Source organism: Eumetopias jubatus, unplaced genomic scaffold (genome assembly GCF_037043125.1).
Source record: "Eumetopias jubatus isolate StellerSeaLion01/CBP00866 unplaced genomic scaffold, mEumJub1_p1.0 scaffold_13, whole genome shotgun sequence".
Lineage (NCBI taxonomy): Eukaryota > Metazoa > Chordata > Mammalia > Carnivora > Otariidae > Eumetopias > Eumetopias jubatus.
In genome coordinates, this window is record NW_028274819.1 from 41,430,020 (window position 1) to 41,456,426 (window position 26,407).

Below are 26,407 nucleotides of genomic sequence, written 5' to 3' on the forward strand. Positions count from 1 at the left end.
TTACCTCTATCAGGAAAAATGACTTTCCATCTTTCCCCACTGCTGAACTATGTGTCCATGCTAGGCATCTCCAAAATATATTATACCCCCATCATATATTCATTCCAATAAAATTTTTTCTAGATATTATTTATTCAGAATAAATAAGAGCTTGGAAAGAGTCTCATCTTTGTATTCCCAGTACTTAACTCAGTGTCTGGGATGTTCTAACATTTGTTAAATAATTATTTAATTACATTTACCTTTATTTCCTCTATGTCTGCTTTCTGGAGCTTTTCTCTGAAATGATTATCTGTTTCCAGCACATCAATCACTTGCTTAAGATATTCATCATAATAAAGTCCAGTATCCTTCAAATTAAGAAACAAACAATAATGTTTCTGAAAGTTTTTCCTTCCCTGCATCTAAAGATCTCAATCCTAAAAAAAAATTTTTTTAATTAAAAAAAAATAGACTAGCAAAATGGCACTGAGACGTATCTACTCTGATAGCTGGGACAAAGTTAAAAAGCTGTATTTCTCAAATGAAGAATTTTATATCAGAACCAATATAATGTTTTATTGTTACATAAAGGTACATATTCTATATGGCTTAGACAATGAGGACTTAACCAATAATATTAGTTGTTGATTTTGTTCCACCATCACCTGTCTCTCCTCATTGCTGTATCTCCTTTGAATACAATACAAATGTTTTTTCTTGGCTAGTGAGCTCTCCATTGGAAATGTATTATGATTAATTCTCCTGTGCATTATTTAATATATGAACTACATTAAATAAACACTGTCTAATATTAAACAACATATGTTTATCCAATATTCTTTTACTGCTATTTCCAAAATAGTTCCTAAATGTACAATTTTATAAGTAATAAATATTAGCAACATTTGGTTAAAATTCTTCCCACAAGGTTATCTTTATCATTTCACTTACTGGTGGTTCTATCTTTGCGCTGTCCACAGGTTGAGTATTTTTTACTTTTGTCTTGTCTATGTCTATAGGCACAGCTTTAAGAGCAGTAAGTAGGCAGGAAATCAAGAGAAAACAACATTGTAGTAAGATGGTCCTCCACCTCATCTGAAATAAAGGTATAATTACAGTAAGGTCCTGAAAAGATGTCTTCAAACTATATATACATGCATTCCCAATGCCATGTTAATTATAAATCCAATTTCAAGAAATTTATTACAACAAAATAGTTCTAAAAAGAGGTTTAAAATAGACTATAGCTTATCAAAATAATGCTTAAAACAGATCACTAAAGAAAATCAGGGGAGAAATGATTTTCAACTAAAACTAAAAAGAAAAGGAAACAAATTTTAAAATTTAAACAGCTTATAGTATAAGAAAACATTTAATTATAAAAGCTTCAAATAAAAATGATAATAAGGGTCTGAAAATCTTAAAAAATTAATAGCCCAAATTTTAGAAAAGGAGAAGTAAGGAAAAACTATATTTTTTCAATTAAAATACTAGGAAGGCAAATTTTTTGCTGGATACATTTAATTTAGCTTCAACCTAATTTTGAATATAAGTTGCTCCATAAATATAAGTTGATTAAAAGAGACAACTAGATAAAATATTCTCTTAGCCTTATAAACACCATTTTATCATAGCCAGTAGTCGTTTGCTAAAATTCTTTTTGGTCAATAATTTTTCAAATAAATAGGTCAATAAAATATCAAGCTTGAAACAAAAGAGGAGCAAGTATTGTTATTTCCACAATATTATTCAGATTTTGTTTATTCCACTCCATACGGATCTTTAGTAGCTCTGGAGGATCTACTACAAGAATTAGAATGAGTAAAAATCTCATATTTAATTGATTTTATACATACAGACTCATGTTAGGGTCCAAGTCAAGAATATTGGTCTGACCAGCAATGTGGAATATGCATTATTTAACTCAGAATCTCCCAAACTTAGCTGACTATGGACTTTTTTCTTTTCTTAAGTCACGTTTTTATCCATAGAGCACAATTTGGAAAAGAGTATACTGCCTCATTTTTGTCACAAACCTAGGTAGTAGATAGGGCAGTGACTTGTTTTACAGACGAAGAAAATTTTAATTAAAACAATTCACTCACAGAGCATGGTCTTGCATTACAAAATCACTAGAACTCACATTTTAGTGCTATTTCTAATATATCAAATTTTTTAGCATCTCTTTTGAGATATAACTCACATGCCATAAAATTTACCCAGTTAAGGTACGCGTTTGTCTATTCTGTAAAGATGCTACTCAAAGTTTAGTTCTGAAACCTGAAGGATCAAATCACCTGGGAGCTTGATTCTCAGGCTGCACCCAAGACCTCGGAAATCAGAATCTCTGGGGTGAGGTCCAGAATCTGTTTTAAGAAACTTTCCAGGTAAACACACTATGGGTTGCTGGAGGGGAGAGGGGTGGAGGGATGGGGTAACTGGGTGCTGGACATTAAGGAGGGCATGTGATGTAATGAGCACTGGGTGTTATATAAGACTGACGAATCACTGACCTCTACCTCTGAAACCAATAATACATTACATGTTAGTTAATTGAATTTAAATTTAAAAAATTGGAAGGAAGGAAGGAAGCTTTCCAGGTAATTCCTACATACATATGCTCAAGCCCAAGATTCATCCTCCTCTAGGATACTTTAACATGATCACTGTGAGTAAATGTTTTTCAGGATGAAATGTTTGGGAGATGATGGGTCAATGAAGCTAAATAAAGTTTTCATCATTGCAAGCCTTTCAGAACATGTGATGGGCTACTATGCATTATGAATCTTTAATAGAAGGATGATTTGTTTCTCCACAGAAATTATTTTTCTCCTCTTCCCACAATTATTTTTTTATGACAACCAAAGTTTATTCCTCATTCATGCTTCATGCCCATTACAGGTGTATCTTTTATTTTTGATTTTCGTTTTTTGAAAGATAATTTACATACCACAAAACTTACTCTCTGAAATTGTACAATTCAGAGGATAATAGTATATTCACAAGGCTGTGCAATTATCACCACTATCTAATTTTTCTTATAACAATATTTTCTGCCTTTTTTTTTAAGATTTTATTTTTATTTATTTGACAGAGAGACACAGTGAGAGAGGGCACACACGGAGGGGAGTGGGAGAGGGAGAAGCAGGCTTCCCACAGAGCAGGGAGCCCGATGCAGGGCTCGATCCCAGGACCCTGGGATCATGACCAGAGCCAAAGGCAGACGCCCAACGACTGAGCCACCCAGGCGCCCCACCACTATCTAATTTTTTAGAACATTTTCATCACTCCAAAAAGAACCCTGTACCCATTAACAGTCCTCCCCATTCCCTCATTCTCACAACTAATCCACTTTCAGTCTGTATAGATTTGCCTATTGTGGACATTTCATATATATGGAATCATATAACATGTAGCCTTTTGCATCTGGCTTTTTTCATGAGACATGAGTCAGTACTTCATTCTTTTGTAAAGCTTTTGTATACACCACAATTTGTTTATCAATTCATCAGCTGTTGGACATTTGGGTTGTTTCTACTTTTTTGGCTAGTTTGAATAATGCTACTATGAACATTTGTGTTCAAGTTATTGTGTTACCATGTTTTCAATTCTTTCAGTTACATACCAAGGAGTGGAATTGCTGGGTCAATTTGGTGACTCCATGTTTAAGTTTTTGAGGAACTGCCACACTATTTTCCATAGCACCGTTTTACATTCCCCCCAGCAATATATGAGGCTTCCAATCTCTCCACACCCTCAGCAACATGTGCTATTGTCTTTTTTATTATAGCCAACCTACTAGGTGTGAAATGGTGTCTCATTTTGATTTTGATTTGCATTCATTGGCTAATAATGTGAGGCATCTTTGCATGTATTTATTAGTTATATCTTTACCTTTTTTAAAAAATTAGGTATCATTGAGTTAGTTGTTTTTTTAAAAAAACTCTAAATTGAAACTTTTGTTACCTTTGCAAGTCCTGTGGGTCCCTGCAAACAGGCTGACCAAATGACCATTAAAAAGGATAATTAATAGTTTCAAGTGCAATCATGGCCCAAAAGCCCAAATTATGACTTAACTGCTCAAGTCAACTTTGATGTTTTCTACACAATTTCTGAAGTTTAATTGAGTCTCCATGGTTCCTAACATGGTACACATGTAGTTGGAAAATGAATAAGTGCTAACATTATTTGAATAGTCTTTCTATAAATGTGCATGCAGAAAGTCAGCTGATGATATACCTCTATAACTTCATTTTGCAGACCTCCTCAGGAACTGTGACTAGCCCTGGATATGGTTGACCCAGAGTTTAGAAGAATCTTTCACAGAGACTCCTCCCCTCCACCCACAGTACCTCCACTATCCTATTCTCTCCTTCTACCACATCACACACACGCACACACACACACACACACACACACACACACGGCAATTAATAAGCAGTTCTGTCTCCATAATTGGCAGCTGTCACATATTTTGAAATATGCTCTTTTTTTTAGTGTCCATCTTTACTCCATTATATAATAGAAGCCTGAGATTAATAAAAGTAAATTATCGTTAAATTGAATCTTGGAAGTGGTATGAATGCAGTATGCAAAAAATGCAGAATGCAAAAAAAAATCCCTTTTGCAATTTGTCTCTTCTGCTCACACTGTTCTGCTAGGTTTCCCATAAATGAGAAGGAAAGTCAAGCAAGGAATATGTTTGTACATATGAATGTGTGTATGTGTGTGCACACACACATCTCAGCATCTCGAAATGACTAAGGAACAAAAATTGTCTCTGGGTATCTACTCTAAAGCTTTAACTGAATTTATGGCTCATTAACTTTTAATTGGGACCTTTTTTAAAAAGGTAAAGATATAGCTAATAAATACATGCAAAGACTTATTATAAATAACAATAGAAACCATCAGTTGGAGTGTTTACTATGTACCAAGCAGTATGATAATTTTTTTATATTAAGTAATTAATTCTTACAATGACTCTGTGAAATAAATACTATTATTGCCATTTTAAAGTACAGGAAACTGAGACATGTCAGTTAAAAAACCTGATCTGGGGGGCACCTGAGTGGCTCAGTCGTTAAGCGTCTGCCTTCGGCTCAGGTCATGATCCCGGCGTCCTGGGATCGAGCCCTGCATCAGGCTCCCTGCTAGGCGGGAAGGCTGCTTCTCCCTCTCCCACTCTTGTGTTCCCTCTCTCGCTGTGTCTCTCTCTGTCAAATAAATAAATAAAATCTTTAAAAACAAAACAAAACAAAAAATCTGATCTGGGTCAAACAGGAGTAAGTCACATGGCCAAAAGTTTGGGCCTGGGAATGACTGACTCCCAAGCCTACGACTGTTTTTAAGCAGTAGTTCTCAAAGTGTGATCCCTGGGCCAGCAGCAGCACCATCAGCTGGGAGTTAGTTAGAAATGCAAACTATCAAGGCTTCCTCCAGACTTCTAAATTGGAGACTCGGGGAGGGAGGGGCATAATCTGTTTTAACAAGCCCTGTAGGTGATTCTAAAGCTTGCTAACATTTGGAAACAGACTGCCTCCCTTTGCTCTATTACTCATGAACCTCCTGTGCAAAGAGAGACAAAGAGAATGCTTATCTGAAGAGTAAATTTAGATCCTCAAGGAACAGAGAAATGGGTGTTACATCTAAGAAGAGTAAGGCAAAATTAAATTTAGGTCTATATTCTAATTCCAGCTGCATCACTCACTTGCTATGAGATCATAGGTCAATTAACTTCCCCGCTTATTTCCTTATTTTTAAAAATAATGGATTTTTTTTAAGAGGAATTTAACTAGGCCTCAGTATTCTTTAAGCTCTTAAATTCTATTACCAGGTTTTTTCTTTTTGTTATAAAGATCTTTTTCTGTTACATCATCAGAAATGATGGGGCACCTGGGTGGTTCAGTCGGGTAAGCATCTGCCCCCGGCTCAGGTCATAATCTCAGGGTCCTGGGATGGAGACCAGAGTCAGGCTCCCTGCTCAGAGGGGAGCCTGCTTGTCCCTCTCTCTCTGCCCCTTCCACTCCCCACCCACCCCTCCTGCTCTCTTGCACTGTCTCACGAGCACTCTCTCTCAAATAAAATCTTAAAAAAAAGAAATGCTAATAAATTGCTTGCACTCACACCAATTGTATGAAATGATTAAGTTATATGGTTTATAAGTCTTTTAAACTAAATACTGCGTATTCAGCCAGTTTAAAATTATATCAGTAGAGCAAGTAGAAGATCTGGGCGCTGGGATACAGAGAATACAAAAATTAACTACCAAAGAAACTTTCTATCTCCAAACAATAAAAATGAGGTAAAGCCAGAAACATTTCACTCTTTGGATACCAGGTGCCCTCTGAGCAAACTTACATCCTTGCTACTGGAGGAGAAAGTTCCTCCTTGATTTCAGGTTTAGAGATTGCCAGACTTGTATTTCATTCAAGCTGGATTTATTTTTACTTTTGCAGGCAGGAGATAATGACTTGTGGGCTGCCATTACAAAACCAAAAGCAGTTTCAATTTTTGATAATTTTAGAGGACAAAAGACAGAGTTCGAGGAGAAACTTACTTGCTTTCAAATCAAATACAACATAACTGATTAAAAACAAATATAACCAGATGCAAAATGATGCATATTATGATTCTATTTATATCTAATGTCCAGAATAAACAAATCCATAGAGAAAGAAAGTAGATTAATGGTTGTTTAGGACTACTGGTGGGCGGGGGGAGAGGGAGAAATGACTGCTAATGGACATGGCTTTCCTTTTTGGGGTAATAAAAATGTTCTAAAATTAGACAATAATGATAGTTGTACAACCTTGTCAATATACTAAAAATTGTACACTTTAAAAGTGTGAATTTTATGATACATGAATCAAATTTCAATTTTTAAAACTAATGAAAAACAGCAAAAAATCTGAGCTTATAAAAAATGTGAACATAAGAAAAAGAACAAATACAATTTATAAACCATCATTAACCTATGGAAGTATGGAAGTATAAACTAGCCATTCACTTTTCATAATTATCCAATTTTTATATTTTTTTAAGTGGGCATGGAACCCAATGTGGGGCTTTAACTCATGACCCTGAGATCAAAACCTGAGCTGAGATCAAGAGTCAGACACAACCAACTGAGCCACCTAGGCGCCCCTCCAATATTTATATTCTTAATAATTTTGTCTGCTTAAATTATCATCACTAGAAAGTAAAAATCTTGCCGTATGATTTTGGATTTATGTTTTCCTTATAATTCTGTCAATTTTATTGAGAATTTTGAGGCTATGTTACTAAATGTACACAAATTTAAGATTTTCTAGCTTTTGGTAGATTTGCTCTTTTATACATTTGAGTCACTGTTATGCACTTTACCTTAAGGTCTACTCTATTTGATAGTAATATAGCTAAATAGTTTTCTTTTTTTTGAATTTCAAATTAAGCTCTATTTTTTTCAGCTTAACATTCTTATTTTTGTTTTTTTAACTTAAATTCAATTAACCTATAGTATATTATTAGTTTCAGAGGTAGAGTTCAGCAATTCATCAATCTTATATAATACTCAGCACTCACTACATCACATTTTCTTTTGATTAGTGTATGGAGATACACTTTTTAATCTAGCCTAATGATCTCTGTCTTCTAACTGGAGTATTTTCTCTGACTATATTTAATCAAATAATGGATTTAAGCAATTCCAAAATGCAAAATTTCCTGAGTTTAACATCTCAGAAATCAAAGAGTGATTTTCTAATGGAATATTAAAATTATGATTCACGGGAGTAGGAGACCTGGATTTCATCTGGTCTCAGAAATTCAGCTGGATAGGGATCAAACCATTCTGAACACCTACGAACTCAACAGGAGATCGAAGAAAAGAACAGCAACAATTCTCTGAACAGAAAAGCGACCACTTTCTGTAACGTAGGACGTGCAGAGAAGTGAATCCGAGACGATATTTGGGAGGACAGACGGCGGGGGAGGGGGGCCTCCGTCGGCCGCTTCTGGCAAGTGATAGAGCCGGGGAGCACAAAATTGGAACTTTTAGAAGTCGGCTCTGGTGAGGGATGTCGCTCCAGTGGCTAAGCTGGGGGTGGAACCCTCGCAGGACAGTGTGGTCTCAGGACCCTCAGGGTCACAGAAAGACTGGGGGTGCCTGAGTGCAGCAGAGCTCCTACGTTTCGGAGCGGGGAAGCGGGCTGCAGAGACGGAACCGAGGTGTGGGCTCTCACCTCGGGGTTGCCATGAACTGTGATCGGTGGACCAGTTGGGCCACTGCTCCCCCAGCAGGGACCCAACAAGGCAGATTGGGGAGACTCCCCTTCTTCCCCCGGGGAGGAGCGGGAGCGCACCGCAGGGATCGGCTGGGTTTGGAGACTCCACACAGAGTCGGGTGCCAGAGATAGAAACACTCGGTCACAGGCCGGGTGAGCACGGAGTGTGGCCAAAGACCAGGGAGGCAGGAGTGACTAACTGCTTTTCTCTGGGGGCGCACTGAGGAGCAGGGACCCGAGTTCTCGGCTCCTCCGGGGCAGAGATTAGAGGCCGCCATTTTCACTCTCATCCTCCAAAGCTGTACCGAAAGCTTGCAGGAAACAAAAGCTCCCGAGATCAAACCCGAGCAGATTGCTTAGCCCGGACCGGCAAGGGCGAAGCAATTCTGCCTCCAGCAAAGACGTTTGGGAACCACGGCAACAGGCCCCTCCCCCAGAAGATCAACACGAACAGCCAGCCAAGACCAAGTTTACTGATCAATGAGAATGGCAGAACTCCAGCGCTAGGGGAATACCGCACATAGAATTCATGGCTTTTTTACCATGATACATTAGTCTTTCAAAGTTAAATTTTTTTAACTTTTTTAAAAATTTTTCTTTTTCCCATTTTCAACCAACATCTTATCAATCTGTTTTTTTAAAAAAACATTTTTATTTTTCATTTTTAGAGTCATTCTATCCCTTCATCGTAGTTACCCTTATTTTTGGCATATATATATATATAAGTTGTTCTCTTTAAAATTTTGAGATAGTTTCTTCTAACATATCAAAATATACCCTAAATCTCTAGTGTATGGCTTTGTTCTAGTCTCCTGCCTAATCACATCTCTCCCCTTTTTCTTTCTTTACTTTTTTTTAATCCTCTTCTTTCTTTTTTCAAACATCTCCTTATAAATTCCTTTTTTAAATTTTTTATAATTTTCATCCTTACAGTCATATTCCATCCCTTCATTGTATCAACCCTTATTTTGTACATATATAAGTCTTTCTTTCTTTAAAATTTTAGAAGGCACTTTCTTCTAACAGACCAAAATACACCCAAAATCTAGTGTGTGGCACTGATCTATGGACTAGCCTGATCATATTTGATCATACTCTGGTTTTCTTTGTTTTGTTCTGTTTTTGTTTGTTTTCATCTTTTTCTTTTTCTTTTTTTTTCTGTTTTTTCTTTCTTTCCCTTTCTTTTCCCCTGGTTTCAGGTCTTTTCTGATTTGATTAGAGTATATTTTCTGGGGACGTTGTTAACCTGTTAGCATTTTGTTCTCTCATTCATCTATTCTCCTCTGGACAAAATGACAAGACGAAAAAAAATCACCTCAACAAAAAGAACAAAAGGTAGTACCGTCTGCCAGGGACCTACTCAATATGGACATTAGTGCGATGTCGGACCTAGAGTTCAGAATCGTGACTTTAAAGATACTAGCTGGGCTTGAAAAAAGCGTGGAAGTTATTAGAGAAACCCTTTCTGGAGAAATAAAAGAACTAAAATCTAACCAAGTTGAAATCAAAAAGGCTATTAATGAGATGCAATAAAAAAATGGGGGCACTAACTGCTAGGATAAATGAGGCAGAAGAGAGAATCAGAGATATAGAAGACCAAATGATGGAAAATAAAGAGGCTGAGAAAAAAAGAGAGAAACAACTACTGGATCACGAGGGCAGAATTCAAGAGATAAGCGATACCATAAGACGAAACAACATTAGAATACTTGGGATCCCAGAAGAAGAAGAAAGAGAGAGGGGCAGAAGGTATATTGGAGCAAATTATAGCAGAGAACTTCCCTAATGTGGGGAAGGAAACAGGCATTAAAATCCAGGAGACACAGAGAACCCCTCTCAAAATCAATAATAATAGGTCAACACCCCGACATCTAATAGTAAAACTTAACGAGTCTCAGAGACAAAGAGAAAATCCTGAAAGCAGCTCGGGAGAAGAGATATGTAACCTATAATGGTAGAAACATTAGATTGGCAACAGACCTATCCACAGAGACCTGGCAGGACAGAAAGGACTGGCAATATATCTTCAGAGCACTAAACAAGAAAAATATGCAGCCAAGAATACTATATCCAGCTAGGCTGTCACTGAAAATAGGAGGAGAGATAATAATCTTCCAGGACAAACAAAAACTAAAGGAATTTGCAAACACGAAACCAGCCCTACAAGAAATATTGAAAGGGGTCCTATAAGCAAAGAAAGAGCCTAAAAGCAGCATAGACCAGAAAGGAATACAGACAATATACAGTAACAGTCACCTTACAGGCAATACAATGGCACTAAATTCATACCTTTCAATAGTTACCCTGAATGTAAATGGGCTAAATGCTCCAATCAAAAGACACAGGCTATCAGATTGGATTAAAAAACAAGACCCATCAATATGCTGTCTGCAAGAGACTCATTTTAGACCCAAAGACACCCCCAGATTGAAAGTGAGGGGGTGGAAAACCATTTACCATGCTAATGGACACCAAAAGAAAGCTGGGGTGGCAATCATTATATTGGACAAATTAGATTTTAAAACAAAGACTGTATAATAAGAGATGAGGAAGGACACTATATCCTACTTAAAGGGTCTATCCAACAAGAAGATCTAACAATTGTAAATATCTATGCCCCTAACATGGGAGCAGCCAATTATATAAGGCAATTAATAACAAAAGCAAAGAAACACATTAACAACAGTACAATAATAGTGGGGGACTTTAACACCCCCCTGACTGAAATGGACAGATCATCTAAGCAAAAGATCAACAAGGAAATAAAGACTTTAAATGACACACTGGACCAAATGGACTTCACAGACATATTCAGAACATTTCATCCCAAAGCAACGGAATACACATTCTTCTCTAGCGCCCATGGAACATTCTCCAGAATAGATCACATCCTAGGTCACAAATCAGGTCTCAACCGGTACCAAAAGATTGGGATCATTCCCTGCATATTTTCAGACCACAATGCTTTGAAACTAGAACTCAATCACAAGAGGAAAGTCGGAAAGAACTCAAATACATGGAGGCTAAAGAGCATCCTACTAAAGAATGAATGGGTCAACCAGGAAATTAAAGAAGAATTAAAAAAATTCATGGAAACCAATGAAAATGAAAACACAACTGTTCAAAATCTTTGGGATGCAGCAAAGGCAGTCCTGAGAGGAAAGTATATAGCAATACAAGCCTTTCTCAAGAAACAAGAAAGATCTCAAATACACAACCTAACCCTACACCTAAAGGAGCTAGAGAAAGAATAGCAAATAAAGCCTAAACCCAGCAGGAGAAGAGAAATAATAAAGATCAGAGCAGAAATCAATGAACTAGAAACCCAAAGAATAGTAGTACAGATCAGGGGCTGGTTCTTTGAAAGAATTAACAAGATTGATAAACCCCTGGCCAGACTTATCTAAAAGAAAAGAGAAATGACCCAAATCAACAAAATCATGAATGAAAGAGGAGAGATCACAACCAACACCCAAGAAATACAAACAATTATAAGAACATATTATGAGCAACTATATGCCAGCAAATTAGATAACCTGGAAGAAATGGATGCATTCCTAGAGATGTATCAACTACCAAAATGCAACCAGGAAGAAATAGAAAACCTGAACAGACCTATAACCACTAAGGAAATTGAAGCAGTCATCAAAAATCTCCCAACAAACAAAGCCCAGGGCCAGATGGCTTCCCAGGGGGATTCTACCAAACATTTAAAGAATTAATACCTATTCTCCTGAAAATGTTCCAAAAAATAGAAATGGAAGGAAAACTTCCAAATTCATTTCATAAGGCCGCCATTACCTTGATCCCCAAACCAAAGACCCCATCGTAAAGGAGAATTACAGACCAATATCCTTGATGAACATGGATGCAAAAATTCTCACCAAAATACTAGCCAATAGGATCCAACAGTACATTAAAAAGATTATTCACCATGACCAAGTGGGATTTATCCCTGGGCTGCAAGGTTGGTTCAACTCCGCAAATCAATCAACGTGATACAATACATTAACAAAAGAAAGAACAAGAATCATATGATCCTCTCAATAGATGCAGAGAAAGCATTTGACAAAGTACAGCATCCTTTCTTGATCAAAACTCTTCAGAGTATAGGGATAGAGAGTACCTACCTCAATATCATAAAAGCCATCTATGAAAAACCTACAGCGAATATCATTCTCAATGGAGAAAAGCTGAGAGCTTTCCCCCTAAGGTCAGGCACATGGCAGGGATGTCCACTCTCACCACTGCTATTCAACATAGTATTAAAATTCCTAGCCACAGCGATCAGACAAAAAGAAAGCAAAGGCATCCAAATTGGCAAGGAGGAAGTCAAACTCTCACTCTTTGCAGATGATATGATATTTTATGTGAAAAATCCAAAAGACTCCACCCCAAAGCTGCTAGAACTCATACAGGAATTCAGTAAAGTGGCAGGATATAAAATCAATGCACAGAAATCAGTGGCATTCCAATACACCAACAAGACAGAAGAGAGAGAAATTAAGGAGTCAATCCCATTTACAATTGCACCCAAAACCATAAGATACCTAGGAATAAATCTAACCAAAGAGGCAAAGGATTTGTACTCAGAAAACTATAAAATACTCATGAAAGAAATTGAAGAAGACACAAAGAAATGGAAAAATGTTACATGCTCATGGTCTGGAAGAACCAACATTGTGAAGATGTCAATGCTACCTAGAGCAATCTACACATTCAATGCAATCCCCATCAAAATACCATCCTCTTTTTTCAAAGAAACGGAACAAATAATCCTAAAATTTGTATGGAACCAGAAAAGACCCTGAATAGCCAGAGGAATGTTGAAAAACAAAAGCAAAGCTGGCGGCATCACAATTCCGGACTTCCAGCTCTATTACAAAGCTGTCATCATCAAGATAGTATGGTACTGGCACAAAAACAGACACATAGATCAATGGAACAGAATCGAGAGCCCAGAAATGGACCCTCAACTCTATGGTCAACTCATCTTTGACAAAGCAGGAAAGAATGTCCAATGGCAAAAAGACAGTCTCTTCAACAAATGGTGTTGGGAAAATTGGACAGCCACATGCAGAAGAATGAAACTGGACCATTTCCTTACACCACATACAAAAATAGACTCCAAATGGTTGAAAGGCCTAGATGTGAGACAGGAGTCCATCAAAATCCTAAAGGAGAACACAGGTAGCAACCTCTTCGACCTCAGCCGCAGCAACTTCTTCCTAGAAACATCGCCAAAGGCAATGGAAGCAAGCGCAAAAACGAACTGTTGGGATTTCATCAAGATAAAAAGCTTTTGCACAGCAAAAGAAACAGTCAACAAAACCAAAAGACAACTGACAGAATGGGAGAAGATATTTGTAAATGACATATCAGATAAAGGACTAGTATCCAAAATCTATAAAGAACTTATCAAACTCAACACCCAAAGAACAAATAATCCAATCAAGAAATGGGCAGAAGACATGAACAGACATTTTTCCAAAGAAGACATCCAAATGGCCAACAGGCACATGAAAAAGTGCTCAACATCGCTCGGCATCAGGGAAATCCAAATCAAAACCTCAATGAGATACCACCTCACACCAGTCAGAATGGCTAAAATTAACAAGTCAGGGAACGACAGATGTTGGCGGGGATGTGGAGAAAGGGGAACCCTCCTACACTGTTGGTGGGAATGCAAGCTGGTGCAACCCCTCTGGAAAACAGTATGGAGATTCCTCAGAAAGTTGAAAATAGAGCTACCATACGATCCAGCAATTGCACTACTGGGTATTTACCACAAAGATACAAATGTAGGGATCCGAAGGGGTAAGTGCACCCCGATGTTTATAGCAGCAATGTCCACAATAGCCAAACTGTGGAAAGAGCCAAGATGTCCATCGACAGATGAATGGATAAAGAAGATGTGGTATATATACACAATGGAATATTATGCAGCCATAAAAAGGAATGAGATCGTGCCATTTGCAACGATGTGGATGGAACTGGAGGGGGTTATGCTGAGTGAAATAAGTCAATTAGAGAAAGACATGTATCATATGACCTCAATGATATGAGGAATTCTTAATCTCAGGAAACAAACTGAGGGTTGCTGGAGTGATGGGGGGTAAGAGGAAGGGGGTGGCTGGGTGATGGACATTGGGGAGGGTATGTGCTATGGTGAGCGCTGTGAATTGTGCAACACTATTGAATCACAGATCTGTACCTCTGAAACAAATAATGCAATATATGTTAAGAAAAAAAAAAGAAGAAGATAGTAGGAGAGGAAGAATGAAGGAGGGGAAATAGGAGGGGGAGACGAACCATGAGAGATGATGGACTCTGAAAAACAAACTGAGGGTTCTAGAGGGGAGGGGGTTGGGGGGATGGGTTAGCCTGGTGATGGGTATTAAAGAGTGCACGTTCTGCGTGGAGCACTGGGTATTATGCACAAACAATGAATCATGGAACACTACATCAAAAATTAATGATGTAATGTATGGTGATTAACATAACAATAAAAAATTTAAAGAGAAAAAAAATTATGATTCACCAAGTGGCAACAGCAACATAATCTTTACTGTCTGTGCATGGAACTTATCATAGCTATTCTTACTCCCATTTCTTAGGATTGAGTTTTTCCATTGTTGGCGCCTCATAAATTAATCGCCATTTTTAAAGGTCTTCGAAAATAATTAAATTATGATTTGGCATGGAAATAGTTATTGCATAAACACAGAAATGAAGCAGCTGATATTAATGAAGCAAATATTTGATGCTAAAGGAATAGCAGCAACTTAAGCCTTCTTGTAAAGAACAACTAAATGCTTTACCTGACTTTAGACAGGAAGACACCACAAGTAGACAAAACTGTTACACTTTGTTACTGAGATGCAGTAAGGTTACCCTTGAGTAGCCAAACAATGCAAATAAAGATAGTAGAAACTAACAATGCCACCAAGAATTTTTTTTAATTATATGGAATACGAGGCTGATTTGATGGATTCATGCATGGCTAAGACAAACGTCAATTTGTCAGAAACTTGCTATGAATACTGAACAGAAGCTGCACGACTTCCATGAAATTTGAGGAAAAAACAAAGCTGAGTCAGTCTATAGAAAATGCTGACAAACCCGATGCTCTTTTATATACCTGAAAATGGTACACCAATGCTAAAGGCGCTAACAAAACTGATACCCTAAAAACGGGTTAGAGAGTAGCATATGTAACACTATGTGTAACCTAGTGTTATAACTATAACACTATGCATAGACACCTACGGCCGAAAGGTGCTGCCATATTAAATTTTAAACCACAAAATAATTTCCCCAAAAATGCTATTGTATGCATAAAAGGGTGGGAGGGGGTGATGGCTGAGCTAAAGGAAGGCTGGCTAAATCTGGTTTGAATGTCCAAGAGCCCTCCATAACCTGCTAAGCATATTAGTCTGGTTCTTGATACATTGTGAGGCCATGCATCTAATTAAAGAACAGGATGCCTGCAAAGTAATACAACCTGATGTTATTCCTGATGCCATGTCTAGACCACTGCAATCCTCAGTGATTCAGTCAACAAGCCACTGAAGAAGGGGTGGAGGAAAGAAGATATATCTGAAAACTTTCCTTTGTCACCTTTAAGAAGCACTGGTATCAAAGCTTGCAAAGTGTCAGAGGCTTAGAAGAAATTCCAGGCAAAGGGGTTTGAAGAATTTCCCAGAAGAAAATCACCCTGAGTCTCCATAGCATAAAGAACAATGTGCAGAAAAACACAGACGTTGACAAGTATGAATCAAGAAAGTGTTTCAAAAGAATCAGACTATGAATATGCAAAAGCCTTAAGAATACTTTAACCAATTTCATTATGTATGCCCAAAGTGATATGAGAAAAACCTCTATGTCTACGTGAATCTAAAAAATGCACTTTCATAAACATAACATGAAGTTGTGACAAAGCATAATGTCACAGTTTAATTGCCAGTATTTTTTTCTATATGATATGTATTGATGCATCTTAATATCAGTGAAGTCTTAGAGTCAATGAGACAGCCTATCTTGGGTTTTAAATCTACCATCTTCTTTCAGATTTTCTAGTTATTCTGCCTCTTTAATATTTATTTCCTCTTTCTTCCCTTTTTGTTTGTTTTTTATTAGTGGAGGATTTAAAAAATACTTTTTTCCTTCTAATACTTTCTAATCTTTTGGTATTTATTCCAGAAGTAATTAAGACAACTAACTGAAGTCTCTGAAGTCGAAAGCGAATTAAAACATTTACTTCTTTTTAAAAACAATTTTTTTGGGGGGCGCCTGGGTGGCTCAGTCGTTAAACGTCTGCCTTCGGCTCAGGTCATGATCCCGGGGTCCTGGGATCGAGCCCCACATTGGGCTCTCTGCTCTGCGGGAAGCCTGCTTCTCCCTCTCCCACTCCCCCTGCTTGTGTTCCCTCTCTCGCTGTGTCTCTCTCTGTCAAAAAATAAATAAAATCTTAAAAATAAATAATTAATTAAATAAAAATTTTTTTTAATCCAGTATAATTAACATACCATGTTATATTAGTTTCAGGAGTAGAATATGGTGATTCAACAATTCTATGTATTACTCAGTGCTCATCATGGTAAATGTACTTTTAATCCTTTTTACCTATTTCACTCATCTACCCACCCACCTCCCCTCTGATAACCACCAGTTTGTTCTCCATATTTAAGAGTCTGTTCTTTTGTTTGTTTGTTCTTCTGTTAAAACATTTACTTCTTAATAAGGGTTCAAGAATATTAACTGTCATAATAACAAAAGAAGTGGAAGATGTTCTAACACATGAGGTAGAAAAGTAATGATACAAAAATTTCTTTAAATACCAAGATAGTGTTAAATGTGTCAGATATACATTTATAGATTTTCATAAACCCGATAATATGCAAACATCCGTACAAAATAAGGAGAGACAAGTATAAGGAGAGGTAATGGGAAGATGGGGAAATTAACCTACTTTTCTTCCAGTATCTGGTCAGTAAAAATGGCCTCCTTTCCTTTATCACCCTCTTCTTCCATAAGAAGAAAAGAGATCCAAAGAAGACTGTGGGTGGAACTGTGCTGAAACAGTAGACTGATCCAACCAGGACAGGCAGATAATTTATGCTCTAAAGTCAAATGATCTGAAATTTTAAATCAGGTAATCTCAAGACTGCATGGAAAGCATCGCACCCAAGGGCATCAGAGCCTTAGGCAAAAATACAAAGCACAGTTCTGAAACCTCTTCTACCATTCAGTAGATACAAAATAGTTTCCCTAAATTTCCAAGTCCTAAAAGGAAGCTTATCTCTCTTCTCCTGTCTCCAACAAACCAAAATTCCCATTCACACAGAGATGGATTTTTGAACTATTGATTCATATCAGTAGTTAACCAAATTAACTTTACCTGGGGGGTGGGAGGGCGTGAGTGAGTGAGTGAGTGAGTGAGTGAGTGAGTGTGTGTGTGTGTGTGTGTGTATCAGAAAGTTTCCTGTTTTGATTGCAGTGAGAGATGCTGTTAGTGGTTAAAAAGAATGGTCATGGGTAAGAGGGGTGAAGAATACAGAAAACTGAGAGTAGCTTATTTCTTCTTTTCTTGTTTCTCTATTCCTCCTTCATCTACCTTTTTCTCCCTCTTTCAACCCTCTTCTTTTACTCTTCTTCATTTTAAACTGAAGTGTATTTCCTTAATCTATTGTATGTATTTATTAATTTAATCACTATTTATTAAGTACCTTCTATGTGCCAGATATGCTGGATACAAAGGTAAAAACAAGAAAGACATGGCCCCTATCCTTGTAGGCCTCCCAATCTACTCTAGAAGGTAGCCTATAAAATACACAATTGCAATTTGATACTACCCAAAGCAATATACACATTTAATGCAATCCCCATCAAAATACCACTAACATTTTTCAGAGCTAGAACAAACAATCTTAAAATTTGTATGGAACCACAAAAGATCCAAAATAGCCAAAGCAGTTCTGAAAAAGAAAAACAAAACAGGAGTCATCAAGATTCCAGATTTCAAGTTATACTACAAAGCTGTAGTCATCAAGAGAGTACGACAAGGGCACAAAAACAGACACATAGATCAATGAAACAGAACAGAGAACCCAGAAATAGACCCACAACTATAAGGTCATCTAATCTTCAACAAAGCAGGAAAGACTACCCAATGGAAAAAAGATAGTCTCTTCAACAAATGGTGTTGGGAAAACTGGACAGCAACATACAGAAGAATGAAACTGGACCATTTCTTACACCATACACAAAAATAAATTCAAAACGGATGGAAGACCTAAATGTGAGACAGGAAACCATCAAAATCCTAGAGGAGAACACAGGCAGAAATATCTTTGACTTCAGCCATAGCAGCTTCTTACTAGATACATCACCATTGGCAAGGGAAACAAAAGCAAAAATGAACTATTGGGACTTGATCAAGATATAAAGCAAAGGAAAAAAAGCACAGCAAAGGAAACAATCAACAAAACTAAAAGGCAGCCTATGAAATGGGAGAAGATATTTGCAAATGACAGATCTGATAAAGGGCAGTATCCAAAATCTACAAAGAACTTATCAAACTCAACACCCAAAAAACAAATAACCCAGTTAAGAAATGGGCAGAAGACATGAATAGACACTTTTAGAAAAAAGACACCCAGGTGGCTAACAAACACATGAAAAGATGTTCAACATCATTCGGCATCAGGGAAATACAAATCAATATCATCTCATTGTCAGAATGGCTAAAATTAACAACATAAGAAACAACAGGTGTTGGTGAGGATGCAGAGAAAGGGGAAGCTTTGGGTTGAAGACCTATATGTAAGACCTGAAACCATAAAATTTCTAGAAGAAAACAAAAGCAGTAATCTCTTTAACATCAGTTATAGAAACATCTTTCTACATATGTCTCCTTTGGCAAAGGAAACAAAAGCAAAAATAAACTATTGGGACTATACCAACATAAAATATTCTCACAGAGGGAAGGAAACCATCAACAAAATAAAAGGACAATCTACTGAATGGGAGAAGATATTTGCAAATGATGTATCCAATAAGGAGTTAATATCCAAAATATATAAAAACTTATACAACTCAACACCAAAATAACAATAATAATAATCCAATTTAAAAATGGGCAGAGGAGAGGCGCCTGGGTGGCTCAGTCGTTAAGCGTCTGCCTTCTGCTCGGGTCATGATCCCACGGTCCTGGGATAGAGCCCCACATCGGGCTCCCTGCTCCGCGGGAAGCCTGCTTTTCCCTCTTCCACTCCCCCTGCTTGTGTTCCCTCTCTCGCTGTGTCTCTCTATCAAATAAATAAAATCTTTAAAAAAAAAAAATAGGCAGAGGACCTCAACAGATATTTTTCCAAAGAAGACACAGAAATGGCCAACAGACACATGAAAAGATGCTCAATATCACTGATCATCAGGGAAATGCAAATCAAAACAATGAGATATCACCTCACATCTGTCAGAATGGCTAAAATAAAAAACACAAGAAATAACAAGTGTTGGCGAGGATGTGTAGAAAAAGGAACCCTCATGCACTATTGGTGGGAATGCAAGCTGGTACAGGCACTATGGAAAACAGTATGGTGGTTTCTCAAAAAAATTAAAAACAGAATCACTATATGATCCTATAATTTCACTGCTGGGTATTTATCCAAAGAACATGAAAACACTAATTCAAAAAGATATATGCACCCTTATGTTTACTGCAGTATTATTTATAACAGCTAAGATATGGCAGCCACCCAACTGTTGTCCATCCATTGATGAATGGATAAAGATGTGAGATATACACATCATGGAATATACACACCATGGAATATTACTCAGCCACAGAAAAAATGAAATCTTGCCATTTGCAACAACATGGATAGACCTAGAGGGTATAAGGCTAAGTGAAATAAGTCAGTCAGAGAAAGACGAATACCATATGATTCCGCCCATATGTAGAATGTAAGAAATAAAGCAAACAAACAGAAAAAAGAGACAAACAAAAAAAGACCCTTCACTATAGAGAATAAACTGGTGGTTGCCAGAGGGGAGGTGGGTGGGAGGATGGGTGAAATAGGTGAAGGGGATTAATAGTACATTTATATTGATGAACACTGACTAATACATAGATGTTGAATCATATTATACATCTGAAACTAATAGAACACTGTATGTTAATTATACTTGTTAAAAAAATAAAAAATTTAAAAAGGAAAAAAATAGTGAGTTTTTATACATGTAAGCCCCTTGACTATTTTGTTTATTTGGGGTCAATTGTTCTAAAACAGAAAAAAAAGGGAAATTGAAGCACTATTAGCAAAATAATTACTGAACTTTGTGCCTAAGTAGTACAAGGAAAAATTCCAAACCTTGCAAAAACACAAACATACTTTGTAGAAATAAATTCTTAACTTGCTCCTCCTTATCTTGGTTGTAATATCACTAAAAGAGTGATTGAATCTAGATTCTCCTCCCTCCCAATTTCCATTTCCTGAATTTCAGTCTCTTCCTTGAAACTTTATTTCAGTTCACTTTCTTTACAGATACAGTGGCAACTGAACCACTTAACATGACAAGTATAAAGTATATTGACATAATATTTACAAAGAAAATTCTGGAAAGGAATAAAATAGTGATATATCTAAGTAAATTAAGGAAAGGCTAGTAGTTAAGAGGAAATTTCAAGATGGGTAACAAGTGGTTAAAAAAAAACAGATACATAAGGAGGGCAAAAGTGGGCCTCATGTGACAATATTGAATTTAAATGTACCTTGAGATGGATTATACTTTCACTGTGCTCACCCATCCCCCGCCCCCCTCTAAAATCCTGTTTGATTCCTACAGTCCCTCATGGTTCGTCTCCCCCTCTGACTCCCCCCCTTCATTTTTCCCTTCCTTCTCCTAATGTCCTCCACGCTATTCCTTATGTTCCACAAATAAGTGAAACCATATGATAATTGTCTTTCTCTGACTTATTTCACTTAGCATAATCTCCTCCAGTTCCATCCATGTTGATGCAAATGTTGGGTATTCATCCTTTCTGATGGCTGAGTAATATTCCACTGTATCTATGGACCACATCTTTATCCATTTGTCTGTTGAAGGGCATCTCGGCTCCTTCCACAGTTTGACTCTTGTGGACATTGCTGCTATGAACACTGGGGTGCATATGGCCCTTCTTTTCACTACGTGAAAAGGCACGTATTGCATGGAGCACTGGGTGTTATATGCAAACAATGAATCATGGAACACTACATCAAAAACTAACGATGTACTGTATGGTGAATAACATAATAAAAAAATTATAATTAAAAAAAGGAGATGTATTATACTTTCAACATAAATTTACTTCCTAATGATACCATTAGGATAACTTATGTCTTTTTAGTACCTTGTATAAGGCAAATGGCTCAATTAATGTTAGCTCTTTTTAACACATCCATAAGTTGTACAAGAAACATCTATTAAGCATTTATGAGTAATTTTATTTTATTTTTTTTAATTTTTTTTAAAGATTTTATTTATTTACTTGAGAGAGAGAGAGAGCATGAGAGGGGGGAGGGTCAGAGGGAGAAGCAGACTCCCCGCTGAGCAGGGAGTCCGATGTGGGACTCGATCCCGGGACTCCAGGATCATGACCTGAGCTGAAGGCAGTCGCTTAACCAACTGAGCCACCCAGGCGCCCTATGAGTAATTTTAAAAAACTAACCAGACTTCTAAAGGAATTAGAAAAAGAAGAGCAAAGCTCTAAGTTAGTAGAAGGAAATAATAAAGATCAGAGCAGAAATAAATGAAACAGACATAGACACCAAAAGGGTTGGGGGGTGGGGAGAAAGATCAACAAAACCAAGAACTAGTTCTTTGGTAAGATTAACAAATTGATAAACCTTTAGCCAGACTCATCAAGAAAAAAAGAGGGAGGACTCAAATAAATAAGATCAAAAACGAAAGAAGAGAAATAACAAGCAACACAACAGAAATATAAAAGATTGTGAGAGTAGATGAAAAATTATATGCCAACAAACTGGACAACCAAGAAGAAGAAACCTGATAAAGTCCTAGAAACATACAATCTTCCAAAACTGAATCAGGAAGAAATAAAAAATCAGAACAGACCAGGGTGCCTGGGTGGCTCAGTCAGTTAAGCATCCAACTCTTGATTTGGGCTCAGGTCATGATCCCAGGGTCCTGGGATCAAGTCCCACATTGGACTCTCTGCTCAGCAGGGAGCCTGCTTCTCCCTCTGCCTGCCGCTCCCCCTGCAGGTGCTCGCTCTCTGACAAATGAATAAATAAAATCTTTTCAAAATTTTTTTAAAAAATTAAAAAGAGTTAATACCTATTCTTAAAAAATAGAAGAGGAAGGGGGTGCCTGAGTGGTTCAGTTGGTTAAGCATCCGACTCTTGATTTCAGGGTCACGATCTCAGAGTTGTGAGATCAAGCCCCGTGTCGGGCTCCACGCTCAGTGGGGAGTCAGCTTGAGATTCTCTCTATCCCTCTCCCTCTGCCTCTTCCCCTGCTCTTTCTCTCTCTCTCTAAAGTAAATAAATAAATCTTTAAAAAAAAGGGGGGGGCCACCTGGGTGGCTCAGATGGTTAAGTGTCTGCCTTCGGCTCACGTCATGATCCCAGGGTCCTGTGATTGAGTCGCACATCGGGCTCCTTGCTCAGCAGGGAGCCTGCCGTTCCCCCTGCTTGTGCTCTCTCTCTCTCTCACTCTCTCTGGCAAATAAATAAATAAAATCTTAAAAAAAAAGAACAAGTAAGAAAAAAACAGAAGAGGAAAGAAAACTTTGAAATTCATTCTATTAGACCAGCATTACCCTGATACCAAGGCCAGACAACGACACTCTTAAAAAAAGAAAACTACAGACCAATATCCCTAATGAACAAAGATGCAAAAATCCTCAACAAAATAGTAGCAAATCAAATTCAACCATACATTAAAAGGATCATTCACCACTACCACGTGGGGTTTATTCCAGGGATACAAAAATGGTTTAATATCTGCAAATCAACCAACATGATACACCATGTTAAAAAAAAAAATGAAAGATAAAAACCATACGATCATCTCAATAGATGCCAAAAAAAAAAAAAAAGCATTTGACAAAATTCAACATCCATTCATGATAAAAATTCTCAACCAAATGGGTTTAGGGGGAACATACTTCAATATAATAAAGAACATATATAACAAACCCTCAGCTAACATCATACTCTATGGTGAAAAACTGAAAACTTTTCCTCTAAGATCAGGAACAAGACAAGTATGTTCACTCTTGCTACTTTTAGTCAACATAGTAGTGGAAGTTCTAAGCACAGCAATCAGACAAAAAATGAAAAAAAAAAGGCATCCAAATTGGTAGGGAAGAAGTAAAACTGTAACTAGTTGCAGGTAACATGGCACTATATGTAGAAAACCCTAAAGACTCCACCAAAAAACTATTAGAACTAATTAATGAATTCAGTAAAGCCGCAGGATACAAAATTAATATACAGGAATCTGTTGTTTCTATACACAAAGAAGAAAGAGAAATTAAAAAAAAACATTTACAGTTGCATTAAAAAGAATAAAATTCCTAGAAATAAATTTAACTAAGGAGGTAAAAGAACTAAACTCTGAAAACTGTAAGAAGACATTGATGAAAGAAATTGAAGATAACATGAATGGAAAGATATACCATGCTTATGGATTAGAAGAATTAATATTGTTAAAATGTCCATACTACCCAAAGCAATCTATATTCAATGCAATCCCTACCAAAATACCAATAGTACTTTACACAAAACTGGAACATAATCATAAAATTTGTATAAACTGAGAGTTGGCTGCTCAACCAACTGAGCCACACAAGCACCCCAGGGAGAGAGAGAATCTTAAGCAGCTTCATGCTCAGCACAAGCCTGACCTGAGGTTCAATGTCACAACCCTGAGATCATGACCTGAGCCAAAATCAAGAGTCAGATGCTTAACCAACTGAGCAACCCAGGCACCCGCCAAAGCCATCTTGAGAGAGAAGAACAAAGCTGGAAGTATCACAATCCCAGATTTTTATGCTATAATACAAAGCTATAGTAATCAAAACGGTATGGTATTGGCACAAAAATAGACACATAGATCAGTAGAACAGAATACAGAGCACAGGGGCGCCTGGGTGGCTCAGTCCATTAAGCATCTGCCTTCAGCTTAAGTAATGATCTCAGGGTCCTGGGATCAAGGCCCTCATCAGGCTACCTGCTCAGCAGGGAGTCTGCTTCTCCCGCTCCCTCTGCCCCTTCCTGCTGCTCTATGCTGCCTCTCTCTCTCAAATAAATAAATAAAATATTTAAAGAAAAGGGGAAAAAAGGATACAGAGCCCAGAAATAAACCCATGCTTATATAGTCAATTAATCTACAACAGGGATGTCTAGGTGGCTCAGTCAGTTAAGTGTCTAACTCTTGATTTGGCTCAGGTCATGATCTCAGGGTTGTGACACTGAACCTCAGGTCAGGCTTGTGCTGAGCGTGAAGCCTGCTTAAGATTCTCTCTCTCCCTGGGGTGCTTGTGTGGCTCAGTTGGTTGAGCAGCCAACTCTCAGTTTAGGCTCAGGGCATGATCTCAGGGTTGTAAGATCAAGCCCCACATCAAGCCCTGCATCAGGTTCCCTGCTTAGCAGGAAGTCTGCTTGAGATCTCTCTCTCTCCCTCTCCCTCTTCTCCTCCCCTGCTTGTATGCATGCATTCTCTCTCTCTCTCTCTCAAATAAAAAAATAAATAGTAAAAAAAAAAAAGATTCTCTCTCTCCCTCTCCCTCTGCCCCTAACCCCCGCTTGCATACTCTCTCTCTCCCTCTTAAAACAAAACAAAACAAAACAAAACAAAAACTAATCTGTGACAAAGGAGACAAGAATATATAATGGGGGAAAGACAGTCTCTTCAATAAATGGTTTTGGTAAAACTGGACAGCTATATGCAAATGAATGAAACTACACCATTTTCTTATACCATACACAAAGATAAATTCAAAATGGATTAAAGATCTATATGTGAGACCTAAAACCATAAAAATTCCTAGAAAAAAAAAAAACAGGCACTCTTCTCTTTGACATCAGCCTCAGCAATATTTTTCTAGGTATATGTCCTTTGGCAAGAGAAACAAAAGCAAAAATAAACTACTTGGACTACATCAAATTAAAAAGCTGTTGCACAGTAAAGGAATCCATCAACAAAATAAAAAGGCAATCTACTGAATGGGAGAAGATATTTGCAAATGATATATCCAATAAGGAGTTAATATCCAAAATATATAAAGAACTCATACAACTTTCTAGCAAAAAAATCAAATCGGATTTTAAAAAGAGCACAGGACCTGAACAGACATTTTTCCAAAGAAGACAGATAGATGGCCAGCAGACACCTGAAAAGATGCTCAACATCGTTCATCATCAGGGAAATACAAATCAAAACCACACTGAGATATCACCTCACACCAATCAGAATAGCTAGTATCGATAAGAAATAACAAGTGTAAACCAAAATGTAGAGAAAAGGGATCTCTTGTGTGCTGTTGGTGGGAATGTAAATTGGTACAATCACTAAAAAAACAGCATGAAGATTCCTCAAAAAATTAAAAAAATGAAACATCACATGATCCAGTAATTCCACTGCTGGGTATTTATTCAAAGAAAATGAAAACACTAATTTGAAAAAACTATATGCACCCTTGTTTACCACAGCATTATTTACAACAGTGAAGACATGGAAGCAACCTCAGTGTCCACTGATAGATGAATGGATAAAGAAAATGTGGTATATATCCTGGAATGTTACTCAGGCATAAAAAAGAACAAAATCTTGTCATTTGCAACAACATGGATATACCTAGAGGGTATTATGCTAAGTGAAATAAATCAGATGAAGAAAGTCATATCCCATATGATTTCACTTACATGTGGAATAGAAAAAACAAAATGGGGGCACCTGGGTGGCTCAGTCATTAAGCATCTGCCTTTGGCTCAGGTCATGATCCCAGGGTCCTGGGATCAAGCCCTGCATGGGGCTCCCTGCTCAGTGGAGAGCCTGCTTCTCCCTCTCCCTCTGCCCCTCCCCCTGCTCGTGCTCTCTGTCTCTCTCCCTCTCACTCTCGCTCTCTATCTCAAATAAATAATAAAATG

General features: G+C 37.4%; 1 protein-coding gene across 5 annotated transcripts in view; it reads right to left on the bottom strand.

Annotated features, from left to right (window-relative positions):
* Positions 1-26,407, bottom strand: part of NUCB2 (nucleobindin 2) — a 62,303-nt gene that overhangs the window by 29,080 nt on the left and 6,816 nt on the right. For 3 of the 5 annotated variants that reach the window (XR_015766703.1, XM_088018187.1, XM_028116853.1), the window contains 2 exons: positions 934-1,077; positions 243-350 (listed from right to left, as the gene is read on the bottom strand). Coding sequence is in view for 4 of the 5 variants with exons in the window: in XM_088018187.1 (XP_087874313.1) it covers positions 243-350; positions 934-1,077 (252 nt within the window). In the remaining variant the exon portion in view is untranslated. Of the gene's footprint in view, positions 1-242; positions 351-933; positions 1,078-2,279; positions 2,300-5,049; positions 5,199-26,407 lie in introns of those variants that run through there. The other 2 variants (XM_088018188.1, XM_028116850.2) reach the window with 2 other exon arrangements.